At 35.4% G+C, this 13,505-nt stretch overlaps 1 protein-coding gene across 1 annotated transcript; it reads left to right on the top strand.

Moving 5' to 3' along the window:
- Window positions 1-7,968: 7,968 nt before the first annotated feature.
- Window positions 7,969-8,913, top strand: LOC308645552 (olfactory receptor 9A1-like; the record flags this gene model as incomplete). The annotated part of the gene is made up of 1 exon (XM_081287761.1): window positions 7,969-8,913. One exon carries the CDS (start codon window positions 7,969-7,971, stop codon window positions 8,911-8,913), a length of 945 nt encoding a protein of 314 aa, XP_081143887.1.
- Between the last annotated feature and the right edge of the window lie 4,592 nt (window positions 8,914-13,505).

The raw sequence follows: 13,505 nt of genomic DNA, 5'->3' as shown, positions 1-13,505 counted from the left end.
AGAACTCAAACCTGTGTTGACTCTCTCTGGAGAGATCACCTTTATGTGTCAACTCTGACAAATAAGCTCTCCTGTGTATCTCTAACGGGTCTCTGTCTTTGATTTCTCACTTGCCTGTCTTCTCTGGGTTCCTCACTTTCCTTTCAATAGGTTGGTTCAAATTTTCTATTTCAATATGATTCAGTAGGTTGTGTATTTCTAGGAATTTACCAATTTCAAATGTGTTATCTAATTTGTTGGCATACAATTGTTATATTTTTATTTCCAAAAAATCAATTGTAATCTCTACTCTTTTCATTTTTGATTATAGATAATTTTGAGTTGTCTTTCTTCTTTTGTTAGAATATCTAAAGGTTTGTCAGTTTTGTTAATCTTTCTAAGAACCAATTTTGGCTTCATTAATTCTATCTGCTTATTTTTCTATTCTCTATTTCTTTGATCTCTGCTCTAATTTTGATTGTTTTCTTCCTTCTGCCTTGAGTTTGGGCTGCTCTTCTTTTTCTAGTTTCTTAATGTGTAAGTTTAGGTTATTGCTATTGCTTTTTTAAGTTCAAGTGTTATGACTATAAATGTTCCTTTGAGCACTGCCTTCATCTTTATAAATTTTGGTATGTTGAGTTTTATTTGTAGGTAGCTCTAATTATTTCCTGATTTCTTCTTTAGCTTATTAATGGTTTGAGAGTATGCTAGGTGATGTCTATATATTTATGATTTTTCCCATTTAACTTCAGTAATAGATATTTAGTGTCATTCATTATGGTTAGCAATAATTTTTTTTTAACTTCATTGAGTTGTTTGGTGGCTTAACAAGTTCTATCCTGGAGAACATTCCATGTGCATATCAGAAGAATGTTTATTTTATATTAATTAGGTAGAGTGAACTATATTTATCAGGCCTAATTAATTTAAACTGTTGTTCAAGTCATATATTTTCTTAGTCATCTTCTGCCTATTCTATTATTGAAAGTGGGTCCTAAAAATCTTTACCTATTATTGTAGAGTGTTTATTTTTCCCTGTAATTCCATCAGTATTTTCTTCATATATTTTGAGACTCTGTTGTTTTAGTATCTATATTTTTATAATAGTTACATTTTATTGCTGGATTGATCTTTTTATTAATATATGATGTCCTTCATTATGTATGTAATTTTTTGATTTAAAGACTGCATTTTTTTCCTATACAAGTGTAGCCACTCTAGCTTTCTTTTAGTTAATACATACATGGAATATCTTTTCCCTTATGTTCACTTTCAACCTTTTGTCTCTTTGGATGTAAATTGAGTCTCTTGTAAACAGCATGCAGTTGACTCTTCCTTGTTAAATCCTTCTGCCAAACTCTGCCTTTTGAGTGAAAGTTTAATGATGTTCAGCCCCTCCTTGAGTCCTGAGGAATGGAGCCAGCTATATATGTATTGAGACCTCTGAAACTCTGTGCCCATAAATAAACTTTTCCTCCTCTATAGTTGTTCTGGTTGGCTCTTTTAGTCACATCAGTGAAAAAGATGACTAAAACAGATATTGTGTTTTACATACAAAATTTATAACAATATGGTTTAAGATGGTACCAAGTAACTTCAATAGTATGTAAAACTCTGGTATGCACAGCTACATCACCCTCATTTATGTTACTATTGTCATCAAACATAATACATATGTCATGCACTCAATAAATAGATTTATAATTTAATGCACTTGATTTTTAAATTATACAGAAAATTTTTTCAAAAGCCAAAAACAAAACCACAATGAAACTGGCTTTCATATTTGCCCATGTAGATATCTTTGCAGAGATCTTTATATATTAATGTGGCTTGAAGTTTATTCTAGTGTCCTTTCATTTCAACTGGAAGGATTCCTTTTAGCATTTCATTTAGAGCAGGTCTATTGATTTTAATACAATCAAATAAACAAAAATAGCAAGAACAACAACAAAACTCCATTAGCTTTCATTTATCTTATAAGGTGTTAATACCTTCCTCTTTTCTGAAGGGGAGCTTTGCTGGCTACAGTACTCTTGGATGACATTTCTGTTTCTTTCAGCACTTTATCCCACCTTAATGCTTTCTGGCCTAGAAGTTTTTTATGAAAAATTGAACACTGATCCTATGAAGATTCCCTGCATGTGACAAGCTCTTTTGACTGATTATAATTGGTGTAGCTCTCATTAAGTTTATCCAGTTTGAGATCATGGAGTTTCTTCAGCGTGTAGATTCTTGTTTGTAAAAAATTAAAAAGTTTTAAAGCATTAATTCTTAAATAATCTTTATTGCTCATTTCTCTTTGTTTTCCTCCTGGGATTCCCATATATGTAGGATGAAATGCTGATAGTTTCCTAAAGACCACTTAGATCTTGCTTCATTTCCTCATCCTTTTTTCTTTCTGTTCCTCAAACTGGATAACTTCAATGGTTCTATCTTCTATTTCACCAGTTACTTCTTCTGCTAGCTTGTTGAACCTCTGGTGAATTTTCCATTTCATTTGCACTTTTTTTCTATTGTGTGTGTGTGTGTGTGTGTGTGTGTGTGTGTGTGTTTCCATTTTTACAATTGACATTCTCATTTGTTCAGACATTATTTTCCTGATTTCTTTTAGTTCTTGGACCATGCTTACCTATACTCTTGGAATATATTCTAGATAATGTTTTAAAGTCTTTGCTTAGACAACATAATGTCTAGCCATCCTAAAGATAGTTTCTGTCCATTTATTTTGTTCTTTTTTATGGACTTTACTTTGTCCATTGTGATTCTATTGTTGTAAAAAACTAGACCTTCAGGCAGTAGTGTGTTATAACTCTGGAAACCAAATTCTCCCTTTCCTAAGGTATTTTATTTTGTATTTTTGTTGTTTGGTTTGGTTTGCTGACAGCTGTAGGCATCTGCTTGTTTAGTGACTTTCCCATACTACTGTTACAAAGACTAAATTTCTGATCATTAATGGTCATTGAAATCTCTGTTCTATAGGTTGTGTCCAGCTAATGTTTTGACTGGGATTTCTTTGAGTGCGGTGAGCAAAAACCCAAAAATGAAACCCTCAAAATTAATTGAAAAATTATAGTAAGAAAATAAACCAAAAATCCAAACATTTCTCCTCACCTTTGCACATTAATTCTGAAGACTTCTCCAACACTTAGCCAGACATCAGTCAGAGGTCTTTTCAGGTCTGTCCTGAGCATGCATCTTCTCCTAAACATGTGTATGATTTTTCTAATTTTTCTAGTATATTTTGAATTCTGTAGTTTCCCTAAGAAATTTTCCTAACTTTTTCTGAGGCTTTGGACAACCTGTTCAGTCTCAATAGTGAAGTTTTGCACTGAGTTACTTCAGGATTTTACTTAGCTTTACAATGTTCTTGGGCAATGTGTGCCACAAGCAGGTTATGTCAGTCCTTCAGGTAACTATGAGAGCAGAGACTGACTCCAGGACTTGAAGCCTGGGAGGAAGGCAGCCTGGATGTTGAAAAACTCTCCATGAGGTAGTTTTCCATTTTGCCCATTACCCAAAACTTCTAATAGTTTCAAAACTTGATTAGCCTCAGGAGAAAAGGGCTGAAAGTTTCTCTAGCTGTCCCAGGAATCCATCCCTAGGGTTTCAGTGAGCTGATTTTCCTCAGTGAAGAGCTTTCCTTAGGGACACACTGCAGAGGGAAAGAAGGATAGAAAGAAAAAGGAGAAAACCATTGGGCAAGTCCCATTTGTTGATTCTAGTAATTAACTCTTGTGCTATGGGTGTCCTATTGAGGAATTTGGGGCTCGACCCCACAGTATATAGATCGTAGCCAACTTTTTCTTCTATCAGACACTGTGTCTCTGATTTGATATCAAGCTCCTTGATCCATTTTGAGTTAAGTTTTGTGCATGGCGAGAGAAAGGGATTCAGTTTCATTTTGTTGCATATGGATTTCCAGTTTTCCCAGCACCATTTGTTGAAGATGCTATCCTTCCTCCACTGTATGCTTTTAGCCCCTTTATCAAATATAAGATAGTTGTAGTTTTGTGGATTGGTTTCTGTGTCCTCTATTCTGTACCATTGGCCCACCCGCCTGTTTTGGTACCAGTACCATGCTGATTTTGTTACTATTGCTCTGTAGTATAGTTTGAGGTCTGGTATCGCTATACTGCCTGATTCACACTTCCTGCTTAGCATTGTTTTTGCTATTCTGGGTCTTTTGTTTTTCCATATGAATTTCATGATTGCTTTATCTATTTCTACAAGAAATGCCGTTGGGATTTTGATTGGCATTGCATTAAACCTATAGAGAACTTTTGGTAATATCGCCATTTTGATGATGTTAGTTCTGCCTATCCATGAACAGGGTATATTTTTCTATCTTCTAAGATCTTCTTCAATTTCTCTCTTTAGGGTTCTGTAGTTTTCATTGTATAAGTCTTTCACCTCTTTTGTTAGGTTGATTCCCAAGTATTTTTTTTTTTGATGATATTGTGAATGGAGTGTTTTTCCTCATTTCCATTTCAGAGGTTTTGTCGCTGATATACAGGAATGCCTTTGATTTATGCGTGTTGATTTTATATCCTGCCACTTTGCTAAATTCATTTATTAGCTCTAATAGTTTCTTTGTGGACCCTTTTGGGTCTGCTAGGTATAGAATTATGTCATCTGCAAATAGTGATAATTTAAGTTCTTCTTTTCCTATTTTTATGCCTTTAATTTCTTTCGTCTAATTGCTCTGGCCAGTGTTTCGAGAACTATGTTGAACAGAAGTGGTGAGAGAGGGCATCCCTGTCTTATTCCAGATTTTAGAGGGAATGCCTTCAATTTTTCTCCATTCAGAATGATGCTAGCCTGAGGCTTAGAATAGATTGCTTTTACAATGTTGAGGTATGTTCCTGTTATCCCTATTTTTTCTAGAGTTTTGAACATAAAGGGATGCTGTACTTTGTCGAATGCTTTTTCTGCATCTATCGAGATGATCATATGGTTCTTAATTTTAAGTCTATTGATGTGGTGAATAACATTTATTGATTTCCGTATATTGAACCAGCCTTGCATCCCAGGGATGAATCCTACTTGATCATGATGCACAATTTTTTTTATATGTTTTTGAATCCGATTCGCCAGAATTTTATTGAGGATTTTTGCATCTAGGTTCATTAGAGATATTGGTCTGTAGTTTTTTCTCAGCAAGAGAAACAATAAGAGAGGTAAATAGGGAGCCTACGTCCTGGGAACAAATCTTTACTCCTCACTCTTCAGATAGAGCCCTAATATCCAGAGTATACAAAGAACTCAAAAAAATTAGATAATAAGATAACAAATAACCCAATCAACAAATGGGCCAAGGACCTGAACAGACACTTCTCAGAGGAGGACATACTATCAATCAACAAGCACATGAAAAAATGCTCAGCATCACTAGCAGTCAGAGAAATGCAAATCAAAACCACCCTAAGATACCATCTCACTCCAGTAAGATTGGCAGCCATTAGGAAGTCAAACAACAACAAGTGCTGTCGATGATGTGGAGAAAAGGGTGCACTTGCTCGTTGTTGGTGGGACTGCAAATTGGTGCAGCCAATTTGGAAAGCAGTGTGGAGATTTCTTGGAAAGCTGGGAATGGAACCACCATTTGACCCAGCTATTGCCCTTCTCGGACTATTCCCTGAAGACCTTAAAAGAGCATACTACAGGGATACTGCCACATTGATGTTCATAGCAGCACAATTCACAATTGCTAGACTGTGGAACCATCCCAGATGCCCTTCAATAGATGAATGGATAAAAAAAATGTGGCATCTATACACAATGGAGTACTATGCAGCAATAAAAAATGACAAAATCAAAGAATTTGCAGGGAAATGGATGGCACTAGAGCAGATTATGCTTAGTGAACTAGCCAATCCCTAAAAAACAAATACCAAATGTCTTCTTTGATATAATGAGAGCAACTATGAACAGAGCAGGGAGGAAGAGCAGGAAGAAAAGATTAACATTAAACAGAGACATGAGATGGGAGGGAAAGGGAGAGAAAAGGGAAATTGCATGGAAATGAAGGGAGACCCTCATTGCTATACAAAATTACATATAAGAGGTTGTGAGGGGAATGGGAAAATAAACAAGGAGAGAAATGAATTACAGTAGATGGGGTAGAGAGAGAAGATGGGAGGGGAGGGGAGGGGGGATAGTAGGGAATAGGAAAGGTAGCAGAATACAACAATTACTAATAGGGCATTATGTAAAATTGTGGATGTGTAACTGACGTGATTCTGCAATCTGCATTTGGGGTAAAATTGGGAGTTCATAACCCACTTCAATCTAATGTATGAAATATGATATGTCAAGAGCTTTGTAATGTTGTGAACAACCAATAAAGAAAATAAAAAAAAAAGACCTAAAAAGAGCATGCTACAGGGACACTGCTACATCAATGTTCATAGCAGCACAATTCACAATAGCAAGACTGTGGAACCAACCTAGATGCCCTTCAATAGATGAATGGATAAAAAAAATGTGGCATCTATACACAATGGAGTATTACTCTGCATTAAAAAATGACAAAATCATAGAATTTGGAGGGAAATGGATGGCATTAGAGCAGATTATGCTAAATGAAGCCAGCCAATCCCTAAAAAACAAATGCCAAATGTCTTCTTTGATATAAGGAGAGTAACTAAGAACAGAGTAAGGACAAAGAGCATGAGAAGAAGATTAACATTAAACAGGGATGAGAGGTGGGAGGGAAAGCGAGAGGGAAGGGAAATTGCATGGAAATGGAAGGAGACCCTCATGGTTATACAAAATTACATACAAGAGGAAGTGAGGGGAAAGGGAAAAATAATACAAGGGGGAGAAATGAATTACAGTAGAGGGGGTAGAGAGAGAAGAGGGGAGGGGAAGGGAGGGGAGGGGGGATAGTAGAGGATAGGAAAGGCAGCAGAATACAACAGACACTAGTATGGCAACATGTAAATCAATGGAAGTGTAACTGATGTGATTCTGCAATCTGTATATGGGGTAAAAATGGGAGTTCATAACCCACTTGAATCAAAATGTGAAATACGATATGTCAAGAACTATGTAATGTTTTGAACAACCAACAATAAAAAAAAAAGGAGACAATCTAAACACAGCCCTGCCCTGCAAAGCCACGTTTACCCTGTGGAATGTTGAACTGTGCAACTGTATTACCTATTAAAAACTATTTTTTTTAAAAAAAGGAGAGAAGGACTTGGTTTAATAGGAAGAAAAATACTAGAGTATTTCTTTGAAATATTTGAAAAATATTCTGGCTTAATTGGAAAATACTGGAATATTTCTTTTTAAAAAGGTCACATGTTCAACAAATAAGATTAAAAACTGGTGTTATCAGTTAACCTGAACAAGTGTTAACAGAATTCTGCCTTAAAAATAAAATTAAATTTTCTCAGCAAGAAAAAAAAAAAACGTTGGGCACCTAACAACACTATGCTTTCTGGACTTTTTTCTAAATGCTAGTGTGAAAACATTTTCTATTTCACTGAGAGTAAAGGAAGCAAGGCAGGAGATAGCCTGGTCTGAGTTCTGCAGAGTATACAACTCTTCAGTTCACTCGCTTTCTCTGGAGGTGAGTATCTTCCTGATCAATGGGAGAAGAATATTTTCTCTACATGGAACAGTTTCTACTTCTTTTCTATTTTTTATTAATGCATTATGTGAACACACTAATAAAGTTTGACATGATATTTCCATTCATGCATACAGCATGCACTGATCTAATCCAATCACCTCTTTTCCAATACTCCCCAAACTCTAGAATTCTCTATTTTACTTTCAGGTTGACTTCTTTTAGCTTCCATGTATGAGAGAAAACTTACGGTACTTGTCTGTGTCTGCCTTATTTCACTTATCATCATGTCTTCCAGTCCCATCCATTTTGATGAAAATAATAGGATTTCATTCTGTATTTGAGATCAGTAGCAGCATTATCTATCTTTTGTTCTCTAGATTGCATAAAGAAGAAGTGCTCAAAACTAAATGTTGGGGAATTACTCGAGTGCTACTGAGTTTTTTCTCTTAGGATTCCCTGGCTCCAAAGAACTACACTACATTCTTTTTGCTACCTTCTTCTTCTTCTACTCAGTGACAATAATGGGAAACACGGTCATCATCATCACCATCTGTGTCAACAAACATCTTCAATCTCCCATGTATTTCTTCCTTGGCCACCTCTCTGTCCTGGAAATCCTGATCACATCCACTGCTGTCCCTTTTATGCTCCAAGGACTGCTACTCCTAAAGACTCAGATAATATCTTTGACTGCATGTTGTGTACAATTATATTTGTACCTTTCTTTGGGAAGCTCAGAGTTGGCATTAATAGGAGTGATGGCTGTGGACCGTTATGTGGCTGTCTGTAACCCTTTGAGGTACAATATCATCATGAATAGCCGCACCTGTCTCTGGATGGTAATTGTGTCATGGGTATTTGGGTTCCTTTTTCAAATTTGGCCAGTTTATGCCACATTCCAGCTTACTTTCTGTAAATCAAATCTGCTAGACCATTTTTACTGTGACCGAGGACAATTGCTCAAACTATCCTGTGATGATACTCTTTTCACGGAATTTATTCTTTTTTTGATGGCTGTTTTTATTATCATTGGTTCTATGATCCCTACTATTATCTCCTACACCTATATCATCTCCACCATCCTCAAGATCCCCTCAGCCTCGGGTCGGAGGAGAGCCTTCTCCACCTGTGCCTCCCACTTTACCTATGTTGTGACTGGCTATGGCAGCTGCTTGTTCCTCTATGTGAAACCCAAGCAAACGCAGGCGGCTGAGTACAACAGGGTAGCATCACTGCTGGTTTTAGTGGTGACCCCTTTCCTGAACCCTTTCATCTTTACCCTCCGCAATGACAAATTCATACAGGCCTTTCAGCATGGCATCAAACGCTGTTGTCGATTTCTAAAGGATTAGCTCTGTCCTAGGGTCAATCTACCATGGACTTGAGTAATCTAAAAATACTAATTCTTATCATATTCATTCTCATCTACAAGAGAATTCTATGGTTCTGATCATGCTCAAAATTATAACTAGATAGTTCCTACATGGCAGATCACTTTATTATCATTATTTTGGCTTTTTTGGTGGTGTTGTTCTGGGGGATGAAACCCAGGGCTTCAAGTATGCTAGGCAAGCATGCTACGCTGAGCTACACCCCAACCCTCTTGTTTTTTAAATGAACACACTTGTATAATCATAATACATTTCAAAAAATAAATTTGGCAAGTGTGGATATATGCATTTTAGAACATTCAAATCTGTGTTCCTGGGCTGAAGGGGGAATACAGAGAGGACAGCAGAGGAGGCAGCTTCTGATCCCTTGCCCTGTGCTTCACATTCTTCAGTTCTGACAGGGCACCTTCCTCCTCATTGCTCCCTTAGTTTCTCCATTCCATACTCTGTCCTTTCTACTTTCTTTTCTGATTCCATTTCATGTCTCTAAGTGGTTACAGATTCATTTCTGTATTCCTTTTTCTACTCCCTTCTCTCATAAGAATCAAGTTTACCACACTGTCTTCCAACACTATACTAAGCTCCCCTAAATCCATGTCTCAGTTCCAATATTTCCCTATCCTAGCCCCTGTTCCTCTCACACCCATTATTCTTAATACTTCTGTATTCTATGATATGATTTAGAGACTACTTCTACATCATGACACAAGTAATTACACAATTTGGCAGCAATCCAAATGAACATCACAAAGTGACTGTAAAAATAATTGTGGAACTTCCATTCAGTTGAATATCACAAGACTCTAAGAAGAATAGGATGTTTTCTGTGTCATTAAAAGATGTCTAATATATAAAGCAAAGAGCAGAAAGTTTTGCTTAAGTGTTAGCTTTTTGTATGGAAAAAAGGCAAACACTAGTTTATGTTCATACTTGCACATAGTTGCATAAATTAGTTTTTGTTCATACTTATATATGTTAAATCTGGGAGGGAACTCAGAAAATTGGTTTCCTTGGGATATGATGATTGGAATGGGACTCAGGAATAGTGCTGGAAGAGAGACTATAGAATTGTTCTTCATATTGCTTTGAGTTCTATTTTATAATAATGTCTTATTTCAAAATCAAAAGAAATAATCCTGCCTCTAGTTGTCAAGAAAGTGTCTCAATGTAACAGACAATTTCTTGGCAGAAGAATCTTTAGTGAGTCCAGACAATTTATAGTGTTTTTAAAGCTGAGTAGAGAACTTTTCTTGTCCAGGTGCTTTGAACAATTTTGTAACGATATATTTATTCTTAATGAAATATTCTTTAGATATTATGTGTACCTGAACTATATCATCATATGTATGTTGAAGATATCTTTTGTAAATCTGGGGTTTTTATTGCTTTTTAGATGAAATCTTTTGTCATGTAGAAATATTAATTTTGCTATTTTTGAATTTAATCTTTTCTTCCATGATTTATATTAGTACATATTGTTTTAAAAGCTCATTTACACTGGGGAGATTAATAATAATCTTTTGCACTAGATATGAGCTCTGACAATGTAAATATTGTATAACAATTTAAATAAAAGAATGAAGTGAGCATATACAAAATGTTCTTCAACATTTTAAATAGTCATATAGGTCATAATAGTACAGTGTTTTAGACTATTGTGTATATGAGACAAAATAAATGAATAATTACAGAATATTCTAATTCTAAATATAGAAAAGGTTAGTTAAAATCTCTAGAGCCTCATAATTTAATTCTAATTTACATAGACTCATAGCTATCTGCCTATCATACATCTTCTGATTCTGTACACTAGAATATCCTAGGAACATTTAGTAATTTATTAACAATGAGCATTCCTAGGCCCAGAGTGTGGTCTTCCAATACTATTTCCTGATACGAGAAAGTGAGGCTTCTAAAAGAAATGGGTGGTTCCAAATCTAGGACAGAAAATCTACAAGATGAATTTGGAATATTTTATCACACCAGATACCAAAAATTACTAGAGTCACATAAAAAATATGAAGAAATCAATTGAAGAAAACTTCCACTGGCCAACAATGAAGTTGCACTTCAAAAAAATAGAATAATTGCAATTATTTGAAAACTATCAAATACATTTAAATCAGAGTTTATAATGATATTTTAAAACATAGTCACCTTCAAAGATGATATTTATTATTAATCAGACCAAAATTGGATCAAGCCTCTGAAACTAACTACTCACAGAAAGCAATGCAAGAACAGAAAGACATGTTCAACTGTTATCACAAGGATGAAATCAACAAAAGTCAGGTTATGTAAGTTTTATGTCAAGACATATGGCTTCTTCAATCAATATATTAGAAGGAAATGAAAGTGCCATAGAGAGAATCTGTTAGTTAAAATAGATTTTGAGTCTATTTTGACATATTTATACAAACATGGAGTATATCTTTTTCTTTTTTTAATTTGTTTTAATTACGCATGACAGTACAATGATCTTGACATAGCATACATTTGAATCAGATGGGATATTATAATTTCTCATTTTTCTGAGTGTACAGGTTGCAGAATTACATCGGTCATGCAATCACGTATATACCCATAGCAACAATCTTTTTCTAATGAGGATACCAGTCTTGTGGATGTGCACAATGTTGAGATACACTGTGGTGTATTCATATATGTACTAGGAAAGTCACATCAGATTCATTCCACTGTCTTTCCTATTCTTATCCCCACTACCTTCCCTTTATTCCCAGTCTACTGAACTTCTATTCTTCCCTGCCCCTTATCATATGTTAGCATCCAAATATCAGAGAAAACATTTGACCTTTGGTTTTGGGGGATTGGCTTATTTCACTTTGCATGATTAAGGAATATGAGGAGGTAATCACTTAAAAGTTGAGATCATAGTTGCAACTAAGGACATGAGGACTACAATTAGAACAGGACCCATGGATGGGCTTCTAAGGCTAACAAAGTTCTATTTCTTGATCTGGGGGAGGGGGGTGATTACAAAGGTGTTCACTTCTGTCAAAGGGGTGCAAGATCCAACCTGAAAAAGCCCCCCTCTTAGTCATTTCAGGCTACTACAATACAATACCATAGATTTGATGGCCTGTGAATAACAGAAATTTATTTATCATAGTTCTGGAGGCTGGGAACTTCAAGATCAAGGTGTTGGCAGATTTGTTATCAGCTGATAGCAGAAGGAGAAAAGGGGATTTCAGGATCTCTTATAATCACTTCCCAAAGATCCCACCTCCAAACACTTATCACATGGGAGATTACATTTCAATATATGAATTTTGAAGGGACGTAAATACTCAGCTCTCAATGTAAAAAGTGGAATAATTTGAGTAATAAATTACATAATATAGTTTGGATTATAATCTAAAGAATCAAATATTTCTATTTTTACAAATCTATGAAGGCATAGATGATTTATTGAGTAAATAAAAGATTTGGGATTAGAAGGCAGGAGATAAAGCACCATTGAGGACCAAGATTCCTGAGAAACAGACAGATGGGCCTTCTAATCCCAGATTTATTAGGCCATATGGGAGCTACTATAGCACTCAGATGAAGTAATGTGATCTAATTTGGGCCAGAGGGGAGAATGTCCTGGATCTGGATCTGGATCTTCTGTAGGGGAGATGTGGAAAGTAATAAAGAAATAACAAATTTAGGAAAAGTATCTCCTTTAAAATCTCTTTGGTGATCCCAGAGTCATGGGAAAGAATGCTATATGAATAACTCAGGCCACAGAGCTTTGGAAGATTCGCAGTTTTCTTAAACTAGATTGAACCTTGCAAATGGGTTAGGATTTGAAAATAGAGAATAGATGCAATAATGTGCCCTAAATGGCAAAAGGAATGAGATTAGGTCTCTTCAGACATCAGCACCATTGACATTATAATTATAGAAGGATTCTCTCACAATTTAAAGCATGCATGTCTACAGTGCATTGATACTCACTAACCCAAGGCTTCTGCTGTTGAGCTTGGAGGTGGAAAGATGGGGTACATGTGAGTATGTATGAGTGCTTATGTGCATACACACAAATTTTTTAGGAATAGAACCTATGGATATTAATCTCTAGCTAACATATGACTGCTAAATTTTTAATTTAGGGTCTTCTCTAAATGCCAATAGAAAGTAGATGGATATTTCTCCATCTTGGAGCATCTGTAAATGTTTGGAGGCATCTCTTTTTAAATTAATTATTATTATTTCAGTTATACATACTTATAGCATATAGTGTGACAATCCAATGTATATATGCAATGTGGAATGATCAAATCAGGGTAGTGAATTAACATTCTTATCTCCTTTAAATTTCAACATAATAGTTGAACATATTTATGAAATACAATGTAATGTTTTAATATGTGTATATAATGTGTATTGATCAAGTAAGAGTAATTAAATTTTCCATTTCCTTAACGTTACTCTGGAGCCTTGAGTCTCTCCCTTCTAGTTTATCATCAATGATAATCACCCCACTGTGCTGTACAACATTAAAACTTATTACTTCTATTCATGTTTTGGCACGATAATTCAATTCTCCC

The sequence above is a fragment of the Spermophilus citellus genome (assembly GCF_964194105.1).
Source record: "Spermophilus citellus genome assembly, chromosome: 3".
NCBI classification, from domain to species: domain Eukaryota; kingdom Metazoa; phylum Chordata; class Mammalia; order Rodentia; family Sciuridae; genus Spermophilus; species Spermophilus citellus.
The sequence above is the reverse complement of the archived record's forward strand: the minus strand, read 5'-3'. Positions and strand labels throughout refer to the sequence as shown.